The sequence below is a fragment of the Thamnophis sirtalis genome, unplaced genomic scaffold (assembly GCF_051295495.1).
Source record: "Thamnophis sirtalis isolate CommonGarterSnake01/CBP01778 unplaced genomic scaffold, rThaSir2_p1.2 scaffold_6, whole genome shotgun sequence".
Lineage (NCBI taxonomy): Eukaryota > Metazoa > Chordata > Lepidosauria > Squamata > Natricidae > Thamnophis > Thamnophis sirtalis.
In genome coordinates, this window is record NW_028261386.1 from 53,926,981 (window position 1) to 53,954,942 (window position 27,962).

Sequence of the window (27,962 nt, forward strand, 5' to 3'; positions counted from 1 at the left end):
TTTAAACAAGGCGGGCATAAATAGGACCTTAGAAGAAGGTTCCTCCGAAACAGTGGTATTCTCATCATCTGAGAATCCCATCTCCTGGGGTAACTCCCCCCCACCCAGGAAGGAAGCCTCACTGATCATGGAAGGGGAGGAAGCCCAAAACTGAGCCCTGTTCAGCCCCCCATGCCTAGAGTAAAGGGAGCCTTTGTCCCGCTGGGCAATGCCCCGAGTGATGGCTGCCGAAATAAGCCTCTTAATCCCTTCAGGGAGATTATCCAGATCCTCCACCTCCCCATAAGTAGAAGCAGGGCCCTGAGGAGCCAACCTTTAGGGGGAACAGGGGCCTCTGGACGTGCCCTCCAGAGGATCATCTATGGGGGATGGAGAACGCCCCCTCCTGGAGAAGGCCTGCGACCTACCAGGGGAGCTGCATGAAGAAGCCGGGCTAAAACCTCTAAGTAGAGACCTTTCTGAAATGGGCCTAACAGGGGACCTGGATCTGTCCCTAGATAAAGGCTTGGAGGACTGGGCCTGCCTTTCTGCCCTGGCAAAGGTCCTTTCCAGCGCCCTATGGCGAGCTGCCTCATCCCTAGAGACAGAACTGGAGGGGCGCCTTGAAGAAAGGGATCTCTGAGGGGGAGCCCTCCCCCCCACCTCCTGATCCAGGGCCTCCTCACTCCCAGTAGGGCCTGCCCCTTGTCCCTGGGGAATCTCCGCTCCCTCGTCCATGCCCCACTCACGTGTCCGATGAAAGGAGCAGGAATCGGCCTCCAAAGTCCCACCTGAGACCAGGGCCTGAAGCCTGTGGGGAGACCTAGGCTCAAGGCCTCTCACTAGGCCGCACTAGGCCCGTCGATAAGGGCCAGGCCTCACGCACGTGGCAGCCTCCAAAATGGCCGCCGGAACTCCGTGCGCGGGAGAAAAGGGCTGGAAATAATCACCAGCAGCCCAGCCAGGCTTTTCTAGCCGGCTTCACTTTAAAATGAGCAGGGAGAGCCGCTCTCCCCCCCTGCTCTGTCTCCCCGGCAACACAAACAAAGGAAGCCTGCAGCGAGGGGCCCCCTCCGGAGCGATCTGCTCGCTGGAGCCTCGAGGCTTAAAGTTTCTCTTTCACTTTCCTGCTGCAAAAAAACAGCCTCTTCAAAGTAGTTTGAATGGAACCGCACCCCCGCACCCGGGGACGGGCAAAGGTTCCTGGCCTGCGGGGGGGGGGAGACTAGTGCCCCACTGGGCTCTCCCCCAGCCGCCCGAGGCAGAGATCTGTCCCTTGGGGCCGCAGCAGATCAATTTAGAATTTAAATTTAAAGTGCCCAATTAGCCAAATAGGAATCAGACTGAATAGAACTCACCCAAAAGGAGAAAACAAACAGAACCTATCCAACTACTCTACAGCTTGGACCAGGCTGAGAGAATCTGGGCTAGCAATGGACAGGCACCGGTATTTATAGATTTCCTCTCAGCCTTGGACCAATCAGGCTGTGATAAAACCCACATGTGACCATTCCCTCCTCCCATTCTGGAAAAATGAATCTGATTCATATATAAACAATATAAACTCATGTTCAAGGATGGAAAGCCTTGCGCTTTATTTTCCAAAGTATTTGGTTAATTGCAGAAAGAGATATTGGACTATATAGCTGCTAGAAGTATTGCAAACAAATTTCCCCCAATCTTTTGTGTCTACATAAGATGGGTATCTACAAAATAACTTAGGATTTCTTAAATCTGCAATGTGAATATATTTTAATATTTCTATAAAGTTTCTATCTGCAGGGGAGGATCACTTGTACATTTTATGTTTTTTTGGTCACCCAAAAGATAATGTACTTTTGTGTGTTTCCATATTTCTTAAATGTTTGGATATGTGTTAGCATCTGCACTGCATGGAAACACTTCTTTCTTTTGCCTTTTTAATTGTCTAATCTTATCTCTTCAATACTGACCACTATGAAATATGGATATTGGTTAGAACCAACATTCAGCAGATATTGGGATGTTGCACGGAAAGTTAACCCAATCTATTCTAGTGAAGCTGGAACTTAACTGGATTCTATGATTATCTTGCCTTTGGATTAACAAAGTTAGTGGCATTTAAAGAGGTGTTCTTCCTTTCCAAAACATCATGTCTGTAAAATTTAACAGCAGATACATTTGAGACAATGTGTACAACTGAAACGCATTAATGTGCAAATAAGAGGCATGAATACAGAATCAAGAGGTTTAGTTGTATTTATTCCTAAAACTCAATATTCCTCCAAGTTGGCAGGACACAACCAGCTTAGATATGATATTTTGCATCCACAAGATGGGTTTTAAACAATGTCCATTCACACGTGTGGAAAAAAGTCTTTTACACAGTTTGTTCAAAAACTATCCTGTGAACTACTTTCATATTGGAATCTTCTAACAGTCCATCCACATTGCACAAGATTGTCTTTAAGCAAATTGCTTATATGACAGTTTGATGGAACAATAGCAGGAAAGAAAACTCCACACAGTAAGTAGAATCTACTTAGAAATAAAACTGTGGAAAAACGCTACTAGAAAGTGACACCAGCTTTACAGAAAGATTGCAGAAAAAGGAACTGTGTTCCTTTTACGCAAGCAATGAATGAAAAGGGGGGGGGAGACAGACAATAAAATAATATTTAAAATCATGCTTAATACATTACAACTTCCATTCTGGTTATACAGAAAGGATATGCACCCATGTCCAAAATATTTTTAAAGGAAATGACACATTACTGATCTTTAAACTGAACTTATGGCATGTCAGAGCTCATATATCAATGGGGATTTCATATTCATGAACCAGTTCTATGTACTGAACATGATTTGCCTTTAAGCGCTTCCAATAAATTATTCTTTCAGAAATGTTGCAAGAAAAAGATGATAAGTGGTGATTTTAGTGATTATATTATTTGTTGCACAGATACTAGAATTGTGCTGTTACCAGATATTAATGACAAGAGAGATTTCTGTTACAGGATACTGATAAGTAAAAAGTTACCATCTTTCAATAATTTTTTGCATGCTTATATAAGCAGTGATGTAACAGCATTTTCTCCCAAAAAATAATGTTTAAACTCAGATGTACAAATTAATGTTCTAAAACACTTAAATAAGTAAAAAAGGATCATTATTGGACCAGCAGCTATGTAAGCTTTGCTTCCATTTTCTCAATTCCTACTGAGGTTATTGTCATGAATTTCTCATCTAGCTAATGACTCAAGTTCACCTGTCTGAAGTCAGATGAGAACTTTTTATCACTGTGCTGGATAACTGCAACTGAAAATTAGCCATTGTTCTGGAAGTGACATTTGTTCAGCAACTTGGCACTGCACCATTCTTATTACTGAGTTCTGTGATTTTAAAACAGAAAAATAACACAGTTTTTAAATACCCTTATTGAATGTTTATATTAGCATTAGTATCAACCTTTTACCCACATAGCAATTAATGCATGCCATTAAAAGCTAATGAATTATTTAAAAGGATTGGAATAAACAGTCAGACTTCAAATGAATTAAACAACTTTACTAAATGGAAAAAAAAAACTACATTTAATGTTTAAAACAAAATGGAATTAGAAAAGAGGCTTAAATTTAAAGAACTTCACTTAGCAGAAATCACTTGCATAATACGTGCTATTTATAAAATGCAAGATTCAAATCCTCAGTGTAACATTTGCAAAGGCAAAATTAAAGTTTTACATTTATTGTTGCGCACAGAATGGTACAAACTGTAACCTTACCTCTTAAATCTTACAAGTTTTTCAGTGTCCAATAAAAGTTTGTAATCCTATTCAATGAAATCTTTACCTTTCAATTTTTATTGTCTTACAAACTTTACACATGACCTTACACTTATCATTAATATGAATCCTTAAAAAGGAAAGCAGGAAAAGAAATACTGCATCAACTCTTGATCATGTACAGAAATTATTGCTACTATATGTACACTACAAAGCAGAAATCTCTACATGAGTATGAATTTTGATCATGAAAATCCAGAAGATATTGTTCTTTGTAAGATAAGCCTTACAATCATGTAGATATATTAGACAGTTCAACCACCATTAGCTTTAGTTTCCTTACTGTTTATTTATCAATATACATTTAAATAACCCTCCTGGAGTGTTGGCAGGGAAGAAAAGGGAAGAGAAATAGCACTTCCAAGGCTGTCGGAGAAGAATCTTCACGTCTTCTGAGAAATGCAGAATGTACTTTAATGCAAGTGTGGCATTATCAAGAAGCCAAGCATGCTGAAAAATGTTTCATGCTAATAAAATCTAATGCAAGATATTCCATGACCAACAAAGAATACAACTTTTGACCTATTTTAGTTGAATGAGTGCTGTTATGAGTATAATGTTAGTTTAAAATGGTGCAGTGCACAAAGTGGCAGACTAAATAACAAGTTTTGTTTTATGAAAAAACACTGATTTCTAGTCTCTTTGGAAAAGGAACATTACTGTAAGAACTAGCTTGAGCTTGGTTTGTCTTTAATCACCAGACTCCTATTAGAGGGGGAAACACTTAGTCAGCAAGATTACTGGAAGAGAATGAACAGCAACAGCTGGCTATTCAAATCCCTTCCACAGTTCATTTTTAGCCAGGGAACATTACTAAGATACCTTGCCATCATTCTAGCTACAAAATAGAAATAAAAGCAATCAAGCAACAGTAAGACCACATTACACAAATGAAACATCATGCTCTCATCTGATTTAACTATTACATTAAGCTTAAATTGGGATGTTGGTCAACTTTAAAACTGACATGTATGCAACCAAAATAATTTGTTTAGATCTGATTTACTTTATGTTGATTACTGGAACTTGGTGTATACTTATTACAATACAGTGTTGCACATCTGTCAACTAGAAAATATTAAGGATCCTTTACCCGTCTCTTTAAGTTAAAGATGTGACATCATAAAGGTTGTCAAATGGCTGGATGGTTTTACAGTGCACACTTATTATATACTGTATATATGGAGTTTTGTCCTTTACAGATCTGATGATTTTCTACTGTATTCCTTTCTTCACCTCTTCTTCGGTGGATTAGCTGTGCGAGGTGGAGTAACTGGACGTCCAGAATTCAGTCCACCATACTGGTACTTTGCTTTCTTTTCAGAAGGTTTCAGAATCTTAAGAGAAAAAAGAGTTCAGTCTTTATGAGCTGGGAAATATTTTGCATGTCAAAAAATCATTTTATGTCACTATAAAATGGCTGCCATGACTGAACTAGCTATACCTATCTTCACTTAGGAAACTGAAAAGAATAGAAACAAATAACTTGCCCAAGATCACAAATCCATAGCAAAAGGAGGACAGATGACTTGAATATAAACCCATTATTTTGAATTTATATGACCTTAATTAGGATTATATAATCTTAGACTATTTTCTGTCACCTTGTACAGCCTATGTCTTGCAAAATTATGACTACCAGATCTGCAACAATTATTTATTCTACTCTGCAGAAGTCATTTTGCAGACAGTGGTGCTCAGAAACACATATATCCCTTCAAAATACTACAGGTAGAGTCCTTTGATAATGCAATAATTGGGAATAGAATTTTCAGTGCTAAGTAATGAAGTCATAAAGCACGACTGGTGTTACATGACCACATTGCTTAGTGACAGTAATCCCATTGCTGTCATTAAGTGAGGACCTCCTCATGAATTCCAGCTTGTTTTCAACAATCAAAGTCAATTGAGAAAATGGCAGGAACTTTCAAGTCCTGGGCACTTGCAAGCAGGTCAGCAGAAAAGCATGGGACTGTGGCAGGATCAGAGATGGCTGTTGCTTGGAGGCAGAGGGTGCACAAGTGGGCCAGGGCTGGCTGCAGTGGGGGTAGCAAGAGAACACAGGGTAGCCAAACGAACAGGGATGGCAAGAGATAGGAGAGTTGAGCATTATTCATTCAGCACCACTATAATTTTAAACAGTCACTGAATGAATGGTTGTTAAGTGATGACTAACTGTAGACTGATTCCGATATGTTCACAAGGCCCGAGATGTTACAAAACTTGTTACATGTTATTTCCTTGTCCATTAGATATAAAATTAAAGAAATACCAAACAAGAATTCAGCTTTGCTTAAAAGGATTTTGAGTTGTCATTATCCACAAACTATTATTTAAGAATATTTCCGATTTGTTAAACAAAACAGAACAATTTCTGGGCGCTAAGTTTTTGACTGTAGAAAAAACATCAAGCATTTTGGAAATTTATCTGGAGTTCGGAACAAATCAGGTTGATTTTATCCATGCTCTAATACACCATGACCAGCAACAGAGTAGTAGTATATTTTTCTCTCTTATACATGAGCTGCATACAATAAAACTATAGTGCAAAACATTTTGTAATAGTGAGGTTTACAAATACCCATTCATTCATTCAATTTCTATACCTGCCAATGTTATTGCTAAACTGAAATTTTAAAAAATAATTGCATTTATTGATTGCTGTATCAGAAAGAGATGGGAGCTCAGCGTTTTGTAAATGACTATCTCTGAACATAACACCAAATCCCATTTGTGCTTTGCACTAATTAGGGTATTATTTTACCTACATTATCAAAAGATTCCATTGACAGAGCTCAAGCTTGGATTCACATCTTCAGGCCTTTTATTTTGGTTTGATATAATGGACATAATAATTAGTGCTTCCAATTAGAGCTTAGCTTTTATAATCCAAAATCCTAATCTTCAATCAAGATTCAATTAAATATTATCTTTAGTGATTCCAATTAAGTTTTGCTATTCTAGTTTTAGGCACATAGTAATGCTTTTAAATTTATAACTTATGGTTAATATCAAAAACACCTACCTGAAAAGAACACATTAAAGTTTCATCCACACTCATCATGCCACCAGCATTGTCAAATTCTCCACAGTAATTAGGAGCAGAAAATAGAGTAACCAGCTGTCGTTTAGCAAAGAATTCATAGCCATCTTCAACCACCTGCCAGTGAGAAGAACAGAAAACCATTATCAATATAATTGTAAATATATCTATAATTTGAGATTGCTTGTTAAAAATATTTTGTCTAAAAACAGCTGAAAACTTATTAAAAATCAGGATTTTTAATTTTAAAATTTAGATAGCAAAACAATGAAAAGAATAAAAGAAAATGAGTATGTATGCATGTGTAAGCAAGACCACCTATACAAAAGTGCTACATTTTATAATGCATTTTAAAATGAAGGTGTACATGAGAATATAGTATATCAATGATTATGGCCCTGTACCGTAATTTCACAGGAACATTTTGGGTGTGACAGTGTATTTGTATTAACAGAAGTGATAGTTATCTGCAATCCAATTTACACTGGCTCATCTACATGCCAGAATACACTGAATGCAAAAAAAATAAACACTTGCCAAAGCATAAATTCTGAGAATAAAAAATGCAATCTTTTTAGCAGTAATGTTTTCATACCTGATGAGCTCGACAAATCAAATCCAAATCATGTCTGTTCAAGAATTTGCTGACCACATCAGCTCCAAAAGTAAAGGAAACTCCACGGTCATTTTCGCCCCAGCCTTGCACATCCTTGTCAGGATCAGACCACAACAGATCACAAAGCAAGCCTTAAAAAGAAAAAAAGTATACATTCATTAAGACTTACAAACAACATTACACATGCCACAATATGAACTCATAGCTGCCATTTCTTTAGTTGGTGTTGGCTTTCATTTGCATCAAGTTCTTCCCAAGAACCTACAATATTCTAATGCAGGGGTCAAACTCAAGGCCCAGAGGACAGACCCGGCCTGTGGGATGCTTAGATCTGGCCCTGGAAACGGTGACGGACTGGCCCACAGTGCCTCTGCCAGCAAAAATGGAGCTTGGGAGAGCCGCGGGTTGCCCTCCCAGCCTCCGTTTTCGCTGAAAGGATTGCAGGAGGCCGTCACAGCCAAAAACTGAGCTCAGGAGGCCGTTTTCGCTGGCAGAGCACTTGGGACACCACACCCATCCCGGCCCCCTGAAGTTAAACACAACCTTAATGAAATAGTTTTACACCCCTGTTCTAATGTATTGACATGTATGTGTGAATCAATAAGATTTGTTATTGGCAGATGGAAATTTTGTCAATATTGTGTCATGCAATTTTTGATTATTGCGGTTATTGTATTTAAATTTATTTATATATATGTAGCATAAACGTATTTTTTAATTCCCAAGGCTACAATCACTAAGCACTAGTTTATAACTCACTGGTTTCACTTTCTAAAAAGTAATATAATTTAATAACCTAGTTAAGACACAACAACCCTGAGAATCCAAATTGATAAACAATGTTTGACTACATTTCTTATACAAATAGGCTACTTCTTTAAAATATAAACAGCAATTTAATATATAGAGAGGGACTATGTCATAATTAGTACTCACTAAACCCAGTGGGACAAAATTCCCATTGTCAAGCCACAGCATTAATAACTAGAAAATGTCTACAGTGCATTTTCTATAATTAACTTTTAAAACTTTAACTTTAATAACACTTTTTAGTCCCCTTGCCGTAAGATTCTAGGTGGTGTATGTTAATTTCTAAATATTACAGTTTTAGGACCAGATTATTAAGTATTTTGAGAATATGCTCCTAAAACGGCAGTTGCAGAAGCATATTCTTAATCCTTAAAAAACTTCACCTGTGTCAGGAACATCTGTGGGTCTCATAATTCTTCGGATCTGTTCCATTGACTGCAGATCTGGTGACAATCCTATGACAACAAAAGATTTTAAGTTTACTGTAAAAAAATGTATTTTCTATACTTTTCAGTTAAACAGTCAAGTTAATTAGCCATAGGATTTTTGAAGTCACTTTTGTAACTAGTGTTACTAATGCTGATACTTTTAAGTAGAGCAGCACTACCATTTTTGCATGTCTGAATAACAGGAAAGGAATTCTTAACTGATCCATTTCCAATACTTTACAGATAAATAGAAGATGAAACTCTTGATAGAGAACAGTTATAGTTCAATGAACTGGCATAAGAGTAGGAATTTGATTATTTTTTTTTGATTAAGCATATATAAAACCATTCAACATTTTAAAACTCAGAACATGTAAGTATTCTATGCTCAAAACCAAAGAACAGGCATTTTAAGAACTGTGTTTTTGGCAAACACTTTTAACAATCGCAGCCTTTTTGAACTGTACGGTTAAGTGTTCTGTGCAATGGGACCAGAATGCTATTTTAAATTTTCTTTCTGTGCCACTGTACAGCAGCAGGGTTATTTTCTGCTACTATCTGCTTACATTGTGTGAGGTGATCTTGAGGAAACAGAGTTAAGCTGCAGGCGGCATTCTGGATCTCAGAAAGGACTTGTACTGCTGCAAGGAACTCCTGTGACTAGACACGAGTTATTGCCACCATTCAAACTTCACTAGTAAGTAAAAGGTTGTCTCTGATGGTTTTAGATCTGGTATGCAGCTGTAGCAGCATCATTTCAAAACAGTATAGAAAAACAAGTAAGTAATTCAAGGGAGGGAGTACAAATAGTAAGCAAGCATAGGGTTAGACTACACATATTTTATTTCAAGCTTTTCTGATACTTTGGTATGTCTTGCATGTCTTGAAACAGATCTATGTACCTGCAACACACTGAAAATGTATGCCACATTTTTTTAAAAAAACTCTTACAGTCATCTCCACATAGTGACTATTTTCTAGGTGGGAAAAATGCTGAGCACAGAAAATCTAAGAATTTATTCTGAATAAACTAAAATTTAGGCAGTTTTCTCCATAAAACAATTCAAATGAATATGCTTGGTTGGAGTTATATTTTCCTAGAAAAATGTCAACTCTAAAACTTTTTTAAAAAGCCCCAAAAGGCAATGGGATAGAGACTATGAGTTCTAGCCATGCCTTGGCCATGGAAGCCAGGTGGGTGACCTTGGGCCAATTGCTCTCTCAGTCCAAATCACTTCACAGGGTTGTTATTGTGAGGAAAATAGGTGAACAAAGGTGGATATGTTTGCCGCCTTGAGTTATTTGTGAAAATAATAAAGGCATGATACAAATGAAACATTTTGTTATTCAAAAAATGCACAGATCACTCTAAAACATACAATTTCCTATAATCGAAGGAATTAAGAACAAGAATCAATAAATAAAAAGTTAAAATGCTACAGAAATCTAGCTTCTCAACAAATATACTTATGGAGGGAAATGCAGTAATGGATTGTATGACTTCTACTTTAAAAAAAAAACCATCACTATTTCTAAATCACCCTGAATAGTACTTTGGATACAAAACACTGCTTCCCAATTGTCAAAAGGCAAATCCTAACTCTTTTAAAAATGACTAGCATAGTCCCAAGTAACATACTACATACATAGATTTATAGAACAAGAAAATTTACTAGAATAGGAAATTAGCAGATAAATTATTCATTGGACATACTAGGAAGAATTTGCACAAGGAATTAAACTATACCCAAATATGCTAATAGACTTTTTCAAGTGCAAAGCAAATAAGCCTGGACCTAGTTCTATGGAATTTCTTAATTATATAGCATAGGTCTGAAGAATAGGGAGGATGTACAAGATGAAGAATTTGATCTGTCTGCATTCCATTCATGAAATAAGACCACTGTATACAATTCTATGCCTATACAAATACATGTTCTAGATCAGAAACTAATCTGATATTTTCATTTTCCCGACAAATGCTGTCTACCATATATTTATTCCAAATTCAGTTCTTTAACATAAAACAAAGTAACTATATGGTATCTTAAAGATATCTTCCTGAGTACATGTGCAAGCTTTTTTCTTCAGATAGGAAAGTGTAGGTGGGTAGAACAAGTGCTTGCTGCTGTACCACTTAAGCAGGACAAGTTTTCTAAGTTATCTCATTAACACTTTATAAAACTGTGTCGACATTATCATGATTACACTTTCCCATTCTTTTGCTGTTACTGTAAGCTAGAATGAGTCTTCTATGGGTAGACATAGAAACAAAACAGCTATTTCAAATATCTACTGGTCGCTGTCTGTCATCAGAAGCTAAATGGAAATCTGTAGGCTGGATGTAGCCTCATTATGATAGATGTTCTAATAACCCTCCATTTGGTATATTAACATATCCTTTGAAAAAACAGTCCATATATTTCCAGTTGGTCGTGCAGGATGACAGTTCACTGGAACGTTTTAAGTTCCTGAACTAAATGCACACTAGGAACTCCCCCCCCCCCAAAGTATTTATGAAATCTGATTTTTCTCCAACAAACTATCTTTAACAAAAAATATTGTTAAACAAATGCATTCCTTGTAACTGTGTTGTAATGATCATTTTAATTCCAGAGAAAGATTTGGTTTTTTTTTAAGTATTCATAAGATCTTTGAAAGTGTAGGATTTTGTTTTAACTAGTTTATATTGTGTGAAATAATTGTACCAATCTTTGGTGATTTTTTTAAGATTGCATCTTTTATGAAATTGTTATTATACAATATATTAGTTGCATGTTCATATATATGAACTTCATCTACAATTTCTTACCCAGTTAAGGCCAGTGTTAAGAAATGTTAGTAGTTAAAACTCATTTGCTGGGCACCAACTCTGAGACAAATTCACATCAAGTTACTTATGTATCATAAGCTGGAATTTTGATGAAGCTATTTAAGGATAAGCTTATTTGGAACCTGCTTGTTTTAATTTAAAATATTAGGTTATGATCTATTTCTTCATATTCATTTACCACTGAGCCAAGTGCTTTAAATTCAGACTTCTACTGTGAATGACTCAAAGAAATGTGCTTAGCATCCCATGAGAAATGTGGATGGTTCTGGAGGTTCATAGTCTCCCTACTGAGGTCTACCTACCCTTCCAGAAAGATTTTAGGCACTCTATCTGTATTCTTCAAGGAGTCATAAAGTTGAACAAATATGTTATCTCAGCATACCAGACTTGATCTGGCCTAGCAAATGCTCCTCCTTATTGAATTACAGAAGCATTCAATAAAACTGGAAATATCATCAGAACAGTACAGTTATTAAGATGGGATTAGATAATTTAAATTTCAGCTCACACCAAAAGTTATGCTGTCCTAGGATTTCTAGATCATCTCAACTAACATACACTTTGGTGATTTCTGAAACATAGGCATCATGTATACCCTTTTGCTCACAAGTCCTAGCTACAATATTTGCGAAGTGGCTTAAAGGATAATAAAATAATAAATAGTAAATGGATCCAGCAAAAATTAAGAGTGCAATCTTATAGTTCAACAAATCAATTTGATTCTTCAGATTCTTCAGTCTAGCACAATACCAATGAAGAAGAAAAATGACAGCTCACAAAATAAACCAGTATGGCTGCATAAAGAACTCTCTGATAAATTGAAAGACAAAAAAGTTAAGTATGAAAAGTAGAAAGAGGCGGGCATAACTAAGGAAGAATATCAACAAACAGCCCGAGCCTGTAGAGATGAAGTAAGGAAAGCTAAGGCTCACAATGAAGAAAGGCTTGCCACGAAAGTAAAAAATAACAAAAAAAGCTTCTTCCAACATGTTAAAAACAAGAAAAAGGTTAAGGAAACAATTGGTCCGTTGCTGGGAGAAAGTGGCAAGAAGGTGACAAGCAACAGAGAGAAAGCAGAACTCATTTTTTTGCATCCGTCTTTACACAACAGGATAAAACAGTCCAACCTATCAAAAACAGTACCACAAAAATCAGATTAGGAACACAAATTGAAATAGGGAAGAAAATGGTAAGTGAGCACCTGTCTACCCTAGACGAGTTCAAATTACCAGGACCGGAAGGATTACACCCCAGGGTTCTGAAGGAACTGGCAGATGAGATCTCAGAACCACTGAACTATATCTTTCAGAGATCCTGTAGCACCAGGGAAGTGCCAGAGGACTGGAAAAGAGCTGATGTGGTTCCCATCTTCAAAAAAGGAAAAAAAATAGATCGAGGAAACTATAGACCTATCAGTCTGACCTCAATACCAGGAAAGATTCTGAAAAAGATAATCAAGCAACAAATTAGCGAACACCTAGAAGTAAACAAAGTAATAGCCAAAAGCCAACATGGGTTTGTCAAAAACAGATCATGCCAGACTAATCCTATTGTATTCTTTGACAAAGAGACAAAATTAGTGAACCAGAGGAATGCCGTCAATATAGTTTACTTGGACTTCAGTAAGGCATTGGATAATATACTACTAGATAAAGTAGAAGAATGTGGGTTGGACAGCATCACCACCAGATGGATTCGTAACTAGCTGACCAACCGCGCTCAACATGTAGTCCTCAATGGAACTGCATCTACACGGAAGAAAGTATGCAGTGGAGTACCCCAAGGCTCTGTTTTAGGCCCACTACTCTTCAACATCTTCATCAATGATTTGGATGAGGGAATAAATGGGGAACTCATCAAATTTGCAGACGACACCAAGCTGGCAGGAATAGCCAACACTCCAGAAGACAGGCTTAAAATACAGAAGGATCTTGACAAACTTGAACACTGGGCACTATCTAATAAAATGAAATTCAATGGTAAAAAGAGTAAGATTCTACATTTAGGCAAGAAAAACGGAATGCACAGGTGCAGTAAAGGTGGTACCTTTCTCAATAGTAGTAACTGTGAGAGGGATCTTGGAATCCTGGTAGACAACTATTTAAATATGAGCCACAGTGTGCAGCAGCTGCCCAAAAAGCCAACACAGTTCTAGGCTACATAAACAGAGGGATAGAATCAAGATCACGTGAAGTGATCCTGAAGGCCACTCTGATGGCTGTTGGCTGTTCCAGCAGGCCTGGCGCTGTTGACCTCACTACTGAGGTCCGGCCCCGACTAGAATGAATTTATGAGGGATGATTGTTGTTTTAAATTGTATTGTTTTTATGTTTTTTATATTCAGTATGTAAGCTGCCCGGAGTCCTTTGGGTATAAAGTGTTAATACCACTTTATAATGCCTTGGTAAGGCCACACTTGGAATACAGCATTAAGTTTTGGTCGCCACGATGTAGAAAAGATGTGAAGACTCTAGAAAGAGTGCAGAGAAGAGCAACAAAGGTGATTAGGGAACTGGAGACTAAAACATATGAAGAACGGTTGCAGGAACTGGGTATGTCTAGTTTAGTGAAAAGAAGGACTAGGGGAGACATGATAACATTGTTCCAATATCTCACAAAGAAGAGGGAGTCAAACTATTCTCCAAGGCACCTGAGGGTAGAACAAGAAGCAATGGGTGGAAACTCTAGAAAGAGTGCAGAGAAGAGCAACAAAGATGATTAGGGGACTGGAGACTAAAACATATGAAGAACGGTTGCAGGAACTGGGTATGTCTAGTTTAATAGAAAGAAGGACTGGGGGAGACATGGTAGCAGTGTTCCAATATATCAGGAGTTGCCACAAAGAAGAGGGAGTCAAACTATTTTCCAAGGCACCTGAGGGTAGATGAAGAAGCAATGGGTGGAAACTAATCAAGGAGAGAAGCAACTTAGAACTGAGGAGAAATTTCCTGACAGAACAATTAATCAGTGGAATAGCTTGCCTCCAGAAGATGTGAATGCCCCAACACTGGAAGTCTTTAAGAAGATGTTGGATAGCCATTTGTCTGAAAAGGTATAGGTTTTCCTACCTAGGCCGGGGGTTGGACTAGAAGACCTCCAAGGTCCCTTCCAACTCTGCTATTGTATTGTATTGATAACCTCTGTCTTTCTTCACAACTAAGAAAATGAATTAAACTACCATGCCCTGTTTGCAAGCTTTATGTTTCCTCCTGAGGAAGCTGAATTTGATTTATCACGTATTCTTGGACAGGTTCTTGGAAAATATTGGTATTCTAGAGGATAGGCTGATCATATGGTTCACCTTTTGTTTGAAAAGAAATCAAATATTTCTGTATATTTTTATTTAACTTTCAACAAAGAAATAATTTCATCAATATAAAAATGGACTTTTCCTTACCTCCATGGCAGCAGAAAATCTTCTCATCTACTATTGCTGCAATAGGCAGACAATTAAAGCAATCTGTAAATGTCTTCCAGAGTTTGATATTAAATCTTCGTTTACCTAATAAAATTGGAATAATATTTACACTGTAGAATGACCAAAGTTATATGACATGAATTGCTCAACAATTTCACTAACTTCTTGTTGCAAGAGGATGCATTACAAACTTGAAGAACTATAAATGTATTAAGCATTTCAAAATATTGTAGTCATTTCATAAAAGAGAATCATTTACAGAAAATTTTACTTACATTCATCATAGAATCCGTAGATGCGATTTATACTAGCACACTCATGATTTCCTCTCAAGAGAAAAAAATTCTCAGGATATTTTATTTTATACGCAAGTAACAAGCAGATAGTTTCCAAGGATTGTTTGCCTCTGTCCACATAATCTCCCAGAAAAAGATAGTTAGCTTCTGGTGGAAATCCTCCATATTCAAATAATCGAAGTAAATCTGTATACTGGCCATGAATGTCACCTAAAATAATTAAGAAAAGTTGTATTACAAGTATCATGAGGCTTATATCAGTTTACAACTATCTAAAGAACTGGAAATAAAAAACAGAATTTTGCTTCTCAAGTTCTCCAATAATTAATATAGCAAACACCAAGGGTGATTCAAGATTCTGTCTATCTGAATTTTTATCTTGCAAATAATTTCAAAATTGTTTTGCCCATTAGACTGAATATGGAATGAGGCTTCCACCAAGATCTGAATGGCCCTACTTTCTGTTTACAACAGCTGTAAAGATCTGGCTTTTTACCAAGCCCTTTTGTGAGGGAAAGCAACACTCCTTGCTTCAACTAAACTTCTTTTATCATTATTTGATGTCTTATTGGTTTTATTATAATTTGTTGTGAACCTCTCAGAGTCTTGAGAGCTGGGCACCATACAAATTTACTAAATTATTAACATAGAACATCTTCCTTGTCCCTTTTATGGAAGCTTTCATAAAGAGTATTAAATGTTCAGTTGTTTATAATTGCTAATCAGTTAACATCAACCATATGCATAAGATATGTGCCAATTTTCCTTTAGCAATACCAGCACATAATCAAATCTACGTAATCAAAACTGTGATATTATCACACATGTAAATTATAAATAGAATCTATTTATGGACATGAGCGAACCATAATTGATTTTGAATTTGATGAGTCTCCCACATTCATATCACGTTCTTCAGATAAACAATTATAGGCAGTCCTTTTGCTAGGGCATTTTCATACTTTATTTAGCATTTGACATTTTATAATTGTTCTTAATCATATCATAAGGATATACTAACTTTGATATTTTATATTATTGTATACAGCTGCCCATGTATTTTTATTGGCAGATGTATACAAGAATATAAAATAATGTTTTATGTATCTATGCTTTGAAAGTATTTTATTTTTTACTCAACTACAATTTACTACTATAACAGAACTTGGACAATATACTGTATGTTGAACTACGATGTGTTGAAGCACATCAGCTTCACACTATGGTTCACATCCTGGATAGTTAAGATAACCCATATAAAAATCATAATTTAGTTTGGACATGAATATGTGGAAATAAAAGCAAATTCTTTCATTTTGTTTCTCATAACAGGATGAAAAAATAGGGGAGGCCAGCAGATGGCTATAAATACTAAGGACACTAGGATTTCATCTAAATTGGATTAATCCTTCAATCTTCCTCAGCAGCAATGATTATGATGCCATTAAAACTTCATTCTGCAAACAAAATAAATTTCATCCTTCCTTTTTTATTTGTGCCTTTGAGTCAGAGTGGACTCCTGGTGATTATTTACTTATAAATATAAAGACAGGATAAAAGTCTAATAAGTAATTCAAGGAGCCTGTGTCCCCGCCTAATTGCCTAAACTGTTTTTTTTTTAGGGTCCCCATTTTCCCATTCCCAGAATTTCCTCTCTTGCAGAGGACAGAGATTGCTTGGAAAAGCTCTTGCTTTCTAAATTACTTCTCTTTGCCAGACAGGCTGCACTTCCCTGAAAGGTGCTAACAGAAAGTTAGCTCCGCTCTGCAACCTTGATTAGCAGTCAGGTCACTATGATCTTAATCAATTTCACCCCAAAGTTTTCTTTTATATCCTAAGCAGCCACAAACAAGGTATCAAGGCATTTATTTCAATGTCTATTCCTCATTGTGTATGCTTACTTTTTCTACTTTCTTCCTTTCAAATACAAACATCGATTTCCACTTGCTAATTATCCCAGAAGGGAGGTAAAGATTAAAAAAGATGTGAGAGTAGAGAAAAGGGCTGCAAGATTTGCCCTCTTTTTCCAGCTTCCTTGCGAGTCAAGTTCTGGAACATGAATCTTTACTGTTTGACCTCACCCAGCTGATTGGGGTCATATCCTCTTGATGTTATAAATTTTATTTTTAAAAAGTCCTTAATAAACTTTGAAAAAGATTTATTGAAAGCCTTGAGGCCTCCCTATTTTTCTTCATAAGTAGTTTTTTTAAAGGAATGGAGATTTAAAGATCTGACTATATTTAAGGGACCTCTTTTTTCCAAGTTTTTTTTCTAAACTCTACATTTTTTAATATAAATACATAACAGAAGTTTTAAAATTAATATTACATAATTCAAAAAAGGTAGTAAATCTCTTTTTATTGTATTAGCATTTGGTTACACCTAACAAAAATTCAAGCCCAGTAAACCCAAACATTTTAAATACGATTTAAGATTACATATTTTCTACTTTCCATTTTTATTTGTACCATGTCAGTCTACATGACAATCATTCTGACCACTTGAAAAAACGAATGTAAATAACAGATTTCTCTGTACTACCTATTAATTTTGGAAAATGAAGATTATTGTGAGAGTTATTATAATGACATTCTGCTACTCCTTCAAAGTCTCAAAACCATCTGCCATTCTTGATGTTTAGCTCAAAAGACAAAACACTTCTTTAGAGGATATTCAGAGGATCCCAAACATATAGATACAAAATAACTGCACAGAATGCTACACATTTTAGTTCTTAGTTTACCCTTTAATTCCCATTCCAATGACTATTTAATTTTAAAACTAAGTGATTACTTAGCCAATCATCCTTTCAGATTGGAATGTTTTGCTGTGTTTTTTATATAACTTAAATCCATCATCAATATTGAGAAATTTTGTCATACAAGTTAAAGTTTTTTTTAAAACATGAAAGAAATCAGCACATACCACAGATCTTCAGTGGTGCTTCTAGCTCCAAGAGAATGGGCTGGCTAAGAAAAATTTCTCGTGATTTTATACACAAACCCCGAACTTCAGCTTCTGTCATCTGTACAATCTTTCCAGGACGACATCCTCGCACTGCAAGTCGAAGAATTAAAACATTAAAATTCTGAATCTCTTAAAATGTCAAGGAAAAAATGCAGTTCCTCGGTTAAGAATGATTTGTTTCCTGTTTTTAACCCAAATTGGTTATTTAAGTTGGAACTTCTTACAAACGTTGCGTATTACTAAAAATGGTGGATCACACTGACTTCTCTCAAGTGGATGAAGCACTGGAGACACGCAATGTTTTTAGGAACCCTTGAAAACAGGCCTTGTGTAAAAAAAATCCAATAGCTTCAGTGGCTCTTGAAAGCACTGAACATCTTCAGTACTTTGTCAGCTTAAGAAGAACTCAAACTGAATTTTTTAGTAATAGGCAGCGTCTTCATAGCTAGAAATTGTTTTTAATTTAGAGGTTCTTCATCTGTGGACTGCCTAGAAATCAAACTCCCCTGCTTAACAAGGTAGTTATGCCTATGTTCTTTACTTTTCCAGAGGCATATGGATGTAGAAATAATGAGGTTTTTAAAGTCCGTTCAGAAACCATACCCCCCCAATGTAGGGGTTTCTATAATTTTATTTTAATCAAGATTCCTTGAATCTGCAACTACTGCAATCACTGAGTTAATTCTTCTTTTGTATTGCTCCAAATAGTGATACTATCTTCAACCTGATTATGGTGTTTGGGGGAAGTGCAAATATAGCATTCAGAGGGTTGCCAGAATGCAGAAACTGCTACTATAGACAAAAAGACTGTTCAATTTTTAAAAGAAAAGCTTTTGACATCTGTCACACTTTCATTATAAAATTATGAGGCCTCCCACAAATAAAAATTAGGAAAAATACTTGATTTCAAATCTCACAACCCAAATTTTGAAAAAAAATGTTAATTCCATTTTGTTATAATCCCTATGCCTCAAATGTTAATCTAATTCAGATGTTCCAGAACTCCAAACTATTTGGGTATAAAATACTGATTTACTGGGCTGAAGGAAATACAATTCTGCAGAAATCATACTATTTTTAAATCAAGATTAAAAAAACAACCCTTTGTAATGTCTGTTTAATTTTATGCTGTTTAAAATTGTCTCGTGTTTCCAGATAAATCCATGACATTTTTTTTCTGGCCAAAGCTACCATTTCTTTTAATTCAACCACAGAAGACCAAAGAGGAGTTCCCTACTTCTTCTGGTATGGGAAAAAGGAAAAGAGGAATCAACGTAAATCCCATAAAATTAGTGTATTAACAGCAAGCCATGGAAAAGAATACAAATCCAATGGTTTTTCTTATGGAATGGACCACTTTCTTAAAGCATGAAACTGCATGTGAAATAATGCTAGTACTATTGACAAATCATATTGATGTGGATATAGTTCAATTATACAAGTGATCAATTATACAAGATTATATAGCAGAGGTCCCATTTCTGCTACTATCCAGTATCTAAACAAAATGTGTCTTATGCAAAACAGCAGAAGAAATAGAATACTATAGGATCCATAGTGTTTTCTATTTTGGAACTCATACCCTTCTCTGCTTCACATTAAATACTTAGACAATTTATTTTTCTTTAAATCTTGCCAATTTATAAGCTGGAAAATTGATTTGGGAAAGATTCTTTATGCAGAACACGTCAGAGCAGATATTTATGAGAGCATGCAAAATGTATCAAAAAATTTAAATAAAGCTATTGCCTCATGGGAGTCTGAACTGATATAAAAGTAATTTTTTCCCATTCTTTTTATTCATTTTATTATCTTGAGAAACAGTTCTCAGATGTCATAAATAAACAACCTAATACTAGATTACTCCACTATCAAAACAGAGGAGAAAGAAGAGCCAGGTGAAAGCCATCTCTCCTGCTCCCTCACCCTGGTTTTTAAACTGTTACACAGTGTGGACAGGAGAAACAGAGGCAAGAACATTGATTTCACTATAAACAGGACTTGCATTTATACACAAGAGTCAGTGGAATTCTTTCATAATAGCGTCTCTAGTTTATCTGTAATGTATTCTTATATCTTGTATAATTCTTATATCCTGGGAGGGTACTTGTTTCCATTTTAGGTTTTCAAGAGGAGACTGATATCTATCTGATAAGACTGAAAAGTTTTTCAGTCCTGGATCAACAAAGTCTAAAACTGGGAGGAACTACACAGGAGGTGTAACATCATAGTTGTCCCATTGGATGCTGGACGGAGTTAACCCACTCTGGATGCTGTCTCCACCAACTTTGGAGAATAGTGTATTTTATATTTTAATGCCAATCCAAAATTATGAACATACACATTTTTTTTAATGTAAGAAACTATGAACATAAGATATATGTTTCATTGGCAGTAAGGCAATAACTGATTTTGGAGATAAAAAGAGTACCTCAAGAAAATATGACACAGTATAGCTAAGCATTTACTAGTTACTCCCTTTTTCAAGTACATAGTATATAGGGAGATTTCCCCACCTCCAAAATCTTCCAGTGGTCATAGTTTGCTAACAGTAATGATATGTTTTGCAGTCAGCCAGATAAGAAATTTGACCTTGATAAATTATCAACAGAGATATGTTAAAAACTACTCTGCCTATGAAGTTAAATGTGATAGCAGAATTAAAGAACTTAATACTTCTGAAAAAGAACAGACATTTGTCAGATGAAATGCTTACTACATTAGAAGTAACGTACAAGTGGTCTTCGCACTTACAACCACTGCAGCATCCCTATGGTCACACAATTAAAATTCAAATGCTTGGCAACAATTGTAGTATCCCAGGATCATGTCATCACCATTTGCAACCTTCCCAGGCAGTCTCTAACAAGCAAATGGGGGAAGCCTGACTTGCCTAACAACTGCATGATTCATTTAACAAGTAGTGATTCGCTTAACAGCCCTGGCAAATAAAGTTGTAAAATCAGGTGTGACTCACTTAACAACATCTTGCTTAGCAAAGAAAATTCTGGTCCCAATTGTGGTTTTAAGTCAAGGACTATCTCTATTCTTTAAAAACTAATAGCCAACAAAAATGTTTGGACGTCTATGTGACTGATGATATTTCATTGGCTAAATAATCCCAGATGTAAAGAAACTATTCCATACTTATTTTTACTTATGTATTTATTTTTAGATTTTTGTCCTAACTTTCCTCCCAGAGGTTAATGCAGTTTTTACACAGTGACCTTATTTATTTTATGCTTTATTCATTTTCAACATTAAATTTGTAAAAAGGGTTGGGAGAAAATAACTGGTCCAAAATTAACAAATAAGTTTCATGGTTGTCTCTGATCCTAGTCAAACTTATCATGCTAGTTCTATATACTGTATCTTAACATGAAAGTAAATGGAAGTTATACCTCAAAAACATGTGACCTATTTCAAAGTTTAAAATCTAATTACAAGAGTAAAACAAAAACAAAAAAAGCTTCAACACTATTCTTCAACCTCCAGGAGAAAAATCTTTAAACTATTTCTATAAAACTCTGGAATCCAACGGGATTAAATAAAGCATACAGAAATATTGCCGTACATATACAAAAAGTTAGAAAAATAAACATAAAGACATCATAGGGTTATCAGAAAACTTCACTTAATTTAATTGGACTTATTGTTAGTTTTTACATGAATGCAATCTTGCCCATCAAAATAAAGTTTGCAGCAGTCAACAGAAAAATCATCTTATTTATACAATGGTTGAAATAAAAAAGTTATACTCAAATAAAAGTTTTATATCTATGAACTATTACTTATTATCTCCAACTCATCCTCCCAATCTACCTAAGAAAAACTACTTCAGCAAAAGCTGTCATTATTAATGTACTACCTATAGGACACTCACAATAAAGTTCTTGTTGCTAAACAATATCTAGCCCTTTTCATAAATACATATATTGATGAGGGCATATTTTATTGCCATTCATAATTACAGTTTAATAAAGGTAAACGTTCTCCTTGCACATATGTGCTAGTTGTTCCCAACTCTAGGGGGCGGTGGTCATCTCCATTTCAAAGTTGAAGATGGCCATGTGGCTTGCATGACTAAACGCCGAAGGCACATGGAATGCTGTTGCCTTCCCAAAGGTGGTCCTTATTTTTCTACTTGCATTTTTACATGCTTTTGAACTGCTAGGTTGGCAGAAGCTGGGACAAGTAACAGGAGCTCACTCCATTACATGACACTAGGAATTCGAACCACCGAACTGACAACCTTCTGAATGACAAGCTCAGCCACTGAGCCACTGCATCCCTTGCAGTTTAATACAGCAGTTTAATTCTTTTGTTTCAGATATAGCACAAATACTAATTTTTGAATTGAAACTATTAGCTATAGAGAAAAGTGAAAATAAGCCAAAAAGCTGCTTTGTAAGCAACATTCTGTCCACTAGTCCTAAAATAAAAACCTGAAATATTCCAAAATTAATATATTCTGAAGTGTGAGTAAAGAAATAAAATGTCTCAGGGGAGTACAGCAAGATGAGGATCCTGAACTATGTGGCATTAAGGATAGTATTTTTATCTTTTATCCAAAAAAGTACCAGTCTTGCACCAGCATAACAGGGCCAACACATTGGGCAGGAATAGTCAGATACAATAATAGAATATTGAACAGAATATTCTTCTGCAGATTAAAAAAAAACCACCAATTGGCTTCTTTTAAAAAAGATTCATTGTACTGTATATGTTCACTTTTACAAGAATCAGTTATTTTATTACAAACCCAGTATTTCAGAAGAGTTAAGACAAAGACAACACTTACTTGTTAAGTACCATTAAGAGAATTTATAGGGACAGGAAACCTGAACAAGCAACTGCCTTGCTCACGCTAGTTTAAGACAGAATACTATGTGTAATAACTTCCAGATGCTCCTAAATACCATTCTAACCCTTTCCGCCGATCATGCCAGATGAGACTGGAAGACCAAGTCCAAACATTCAGAAAACATAACACCTACTCTTTTCCCAATATGAGATTTTCTTTTTTTAAATGGTGAATCAATTATATTATGAAGTCACAGCAAAAATGCCTCTAAATATTTCTAAACTAGAATCCAGCACTTGTTTTGATTATTTTCAAAGTTTATGTAAAGTTTTGCCATTTTCAATATGCATAAAAGCATATTTGTTTTTTTATGCACAGCATTTAAATATTTACAATACTACAAGCTATAGAGAACATGAGTTATGAAGTGTATCCTTGAAAGTATAAACAATTGTATTAATATGAATTGACTTTCAAAGCTAATTTCTCACATATCAGGAAATACATGCAAATGTTGATGAAAACAGATTTCAGATTAAGTTTACAAAACTATGTATTAGAATATTTCAGATAATCATTGGATTTGTACACAACATTTAACCATGTCTTTTCTGCAAAAAGCATGTTTTATTTCCTCTTAATAGTGGGGATAATGAATGTAATGAAAGCTAGACAGAAAATTATGTTGCATTTGGAGTCCCGCAGTAACTATTGCTTCCTAAAAACTTCAATGAACTGCCCTTGTTGATATTTTAGTTCTTAAATTAACTCAATAGGTTGTACAAACTTTACCACTTATTAGAAACAGGATTTTAGTTCTTAACAAAGTGGCAATAAAGCTTTCAAAAAGTCCAATAGTCACTATGAAATAATTTATAACTCATAATTTTAGAAATCAATATTACATCTAATGTGAACCCTAACCAATGCTCTTAACTATTTGCTGATATGAAATTGAGACAAATTTCTGAAAGTAGAAAGACTAACTTTAAAAAATACCAGCAGTCTCTAACCACTAATATTGAACTTGAAAGCAAACTTGTTCTTTTGCTTTCTGTATAAAATATACAGCCATCTAGCTAGACTAACTCAAGGGAGGCACCATTCCTTCTATTTCCCCTCTCACGAACCAAACTAACCAAAATTTAAACACCACATATTCTGACTTAGAAAAACAGCATAATATATCTGAGCTATTTAGCCTATAAAACATAATGGAAGAATATCCCCCCCCCATTTTATTTTCCTTAAACACAATTGTTGCAGTTATGCCTAAAACTATTTAAAAAAAAGCAAAGCTGCTATAGGACAGTGCATATGTTACATCTGGCATATATTTAAAAATAACCCTGCTGAATCAAACCAGAAATCTCCCTAGCTCAACATGTGGTGTTTTATGGTTATCAATTAAATGGGTCTGGGAAGACACCTTTGTCTTGTTATGATGGCCAAAAGAACACTGACTGTGAAAAGAAAAACTACACATACCGATTATAGTTAATAGCTGTTAAAAAAAATTACCCTCTAGGAATTTAATTCTTTTAAGTCATTATCAACATGCATTGTGAACTATGAAGCAATTTTTCCCTACTTTTTTCTTTTAAACAATCTCATGGTATTTCAAGTTTAAAATTATGAGAGAATCCCCTCTGGATATAGTTATTATGCTCTTCCCTATTATCTGCATGTTTTTTTTTCTAATTATAACACTCCATTCTTCAGTTATCCTTCAGTTAGACAAGTGATGTTTCAGTCTCTCATACATTTTGATTGCCCTATTTTGGAAGAGCAGAAAAGGCAATCAAAACTGTAAAAAAAAATATTGAAGTCATTTTCCCGATATAACTTATCTTAATGCAGTACCACTAATAATTATCAAATCAGAGTGCCATTGGTTTTCCTTACAGTTCCATGAAAAAAAGTTTCCCAATTTCTCAGACTGCATCTTCCAACAAATAAATTCAGCCATGAATGTGAATAGTAATAAAATATAAAAAATAAGTAGATTCAACTGTTCTAAAAAGTTTAAAAATTAATTATTTATCAAAGTCAATCTTACAATAACATCTTTTATTAGGTAAAATAACTTGCTGTTAAGTATCTTCAGTTAGCAGTAATTACTCACAACCTACATTTTATTTTAAACAGACACATTACCTTTCATCCAAAAAATATAACTAGTATCCTAAACACACATTTTATTGCATCAATCCAAAATCCTTATGCTGCCTGCCTGATAATAGTCAGTTTTCTCTCACATCTGTGGAAAGCTGTCATGGTTTCTGTTTTTCTGCTTCCCTTAGTCTACTCATGTCTAAATCATGTGCTATGTGATGCCTATACTCAGTAGATGGCATCTTATCCCTATCTATAACCCCAGAACAGCTGAATTAAGCTTCTAAACAACACTATTTAGAATAACAAAATATAGGTGGTGCTAAAGTTACCTCCTCCTCAATATCAAATATTTCACTCACAGAGCATAGAAAATTGCATCTGCAAAGCAGGCTGCTAACTTTCTATTACAGCAGACTCATGCATGGAAGCCTTTTCTGACAGGCTGTGCTCACAACAGCTGGGAGATAACAAAGATTAACTAGAAAGGCAACAAAAATTCTAAAATATAGTTATGCTATGCTTTAAATTGCACTAAAGTTTCCAGCAAATCATGCAATAAAGAAAAGTGACTATCATAGTTTTTTTTACTGAAATGGAAATTTATTTTTACTGTACAAATTGCTTTAAACATTATGGTTGAAATTCAAATTACCCCATTTTATTCTATGTTGTACAATCCTCTAAGTATTTTATCCAATTTAAAAAGCATCTAAGCAAAAATATGATTTTTTTTAGGTGAATTGCGAAGAAATAAAGGAAATTTCCAGGAAGACAGAACTAGAAAAATGCACGCATGGCATGTAAAAAAGGGTCAGAGATATTTGTAAATATACTTAGTAGCTGCAAAGTTGTAAAAAGTTAATACAAATTCTCAGCACAGTAAAATATTGGATAACCATAGAAACTCTTAGGTAGCAGTTACACACTACCAACAGAAAAAAGTATGAATAATAGTGTTACCAATACTGTACTGCAGAACTGTAATGGTATTGTAGTATATATATGGTACTATATAGCACCCGAGATTATAGCCTCAGCTTTCATGCACTGAGGTCCATTTCACGTGCTGGATGCCAGATAATACCACCCATTCTTTGGGGATTAGTGTATAGCCGTCTGAATTATTTTAAAGGGTAACTCCTCTCTACCACGGCCTACATATTACTTAAAGTCGGCAACAGCTAACGGGGTGTGGCGAGATAGAAACTGACGATTCTTTAATTCCATTTTATTTTAAGCAGCGGCTCCTACTTTTCCCTACATTGCGCTTTTCTAATTAACTCGTCGTAGTAATTGAAGAACTGAGAGGTAGCAGTAGTAGTGGCGGTTGGAGGAGAGCGCGAAGGCTGCTATCCAGAAAAGCTGGCTGAGGAGGTGGGGAATCTTGCCTATTTGGGAGGTTCTGCGCCCCCAGCCTCGCTTCGGGTGGGCGGTAAAGGCCCCTTCGAGGTAAGGAAGAGCTAGGCTCCCATCCGCGCTCGAGCAAAGCGGCGGGAGGTTCTAGAGAGGCTTCCACCAGAGCTCATTCACAAGGGGAACAAGGCCATCCGACCATCTTCTCGCCCCCGGAGGCAGAGTACATGTGTCCGCTTATAAGCATACCGCACCCGCACTGCCCTTCGCCAGGCTTCCCCGCCTCGCTTCGACCCTCGAGGAAGAACTTCGCTCCCCGCGCTTCAAAAAAAAATGCCCCTTCGTTTTTCAAGCCAGAGAACCGGATCCCAGCCCACCCTTCGACGTTCCCTCCGAACCGCCAACACTCGCCTTCTAGAAGCCTGGTGATAAGACTGTCCACATTCAGCTCCCCGTCCGCCATTTTGTAACCAATGGACTCGTCCCGGGCGGAAACACAGAAGGCGCTTCACCGAGGAGGCGTCAGCGTCGGCGAAAGCAACAACTCCTTCTCAGATCCCTCCCTCCCGGCCGCGGCTCCAGCCCTCCCAAGCGCAGCCCCCGAAAGCGCCCAGCCCAACGGGGACCCCCGTCCTACTTTCTCCTTCCCTAGCGCTGCTGAGCAGGGAGGAGGGAGCAAAGAAAGCGACGAACGCGAGACCGCCGCTCCTCCTCCCCACCCTCCTGCCTGGTTTTGGGCCTCTCCGCGCAAGCGCCTTTCGTTTCTTTCCACAAGCGCGCGCCTCTTGTCAACAACTGCGCGGGAGTATCGGGTTCGGCTCCGAAAGGCTGAAGCGGCTTTTAGACCGCCTCCCCCCAGGAGAGCCTGCGCAAGCGCAACAGGCTCAAGGGCCGCCGCTCACGGACGCGGCTTGTTTCGGACTGCCTTTCCCTCTTCTTGCCATCGGCTTTAGTATCCTAGTAACGGGAAGGTCGAGTCTGAGTTTTAAAACATCGAGACGTGGAGATTTAGTTGGCTCCGACAATGCTTACTTGTTGCAGTGGACCGTATAGTTTTTCAATAGTCCTTGCTTTAAGTCCAAAATCTTTCGGAAAGAGCCGAAAGAGTCTCGGTAGAGGCAGAATAGCAGCTGTGGATTACGTTCTGATCGCTCAAACACAGGCTCATGTTGTTTGTTGTGGGGTTTTATTCTCCCAGTAACTAATATTCCTTATCCTTAATACATTTTCAGAAAGAGTTTTGAACAACAGCCTTGTTTTCTGGCGCTCGTGATTAAACAATCCTAGGTTCTCAGGAGAATGCCTCAAAAATTGGGGTACTCGCATGGGCGCAAACTTAACTGAGATACTTTGGAAGAAATGTTGGTTAAGTAGAAAAATGTCTATGTGCTCAGTACAAAATCTTAGATGTTTAATTCAAAAGTGGAAACTTTATTTGCTTTATTAGTAAAATGCCACATGTCTTTTCATTCGG

The 27,962-nt window shown here is 36.4% G+C and overlaps 1 protein-coding gene across 2 annotated transcripts; it reads right to left on the reverse strand.

Moving 5' to 3' along the window:
• Window positions 1-2,199: 2,199 nt before the first annotated feature.
• PPP1CB (protein phosphatase 1 catalytic subunit beta) lies at window positions 2,200-27,211 on the reverse strand. 2 transcript variants are annotated; one of them, XM_014052685.2, is made up of 8 exons: window positions 26,900-27,211; window positions 18,172-18,303; window positions 15,226-15,456; window positions 14,930-15,034; window positions 8,655-8,726; window positions 7,441-7,592; window positions 6,828-6,962; window positions 2,200-5,139 (listed from the first exon to the last, which is right to left on the reverse strand). In XM_014052685.2, the coding sequence occupies exons 1-8, from the start codon at window positions 26,949-26,951 to the stop codon at window positions 5,035-5,037; spliced, it is 984 nt and encodes a 327-aa protein (XP_013908160.1). In that variant the 5' UTR covers window positions 26,952-27,211; the 3' UTR covers window positions 2,200-5,034. The 2 variants fall into 2 exon arrangements, with proteins under 2 accessions (XP_013908160.1, XP_013908161.1); XM_014052686.2 differs by lacking the exon at window positions 26,900-27,211 and adding an exon at window positions 25,175-25,307.
• Window positions 27,212-27,962: the final 751 nt, after the last annotated feature.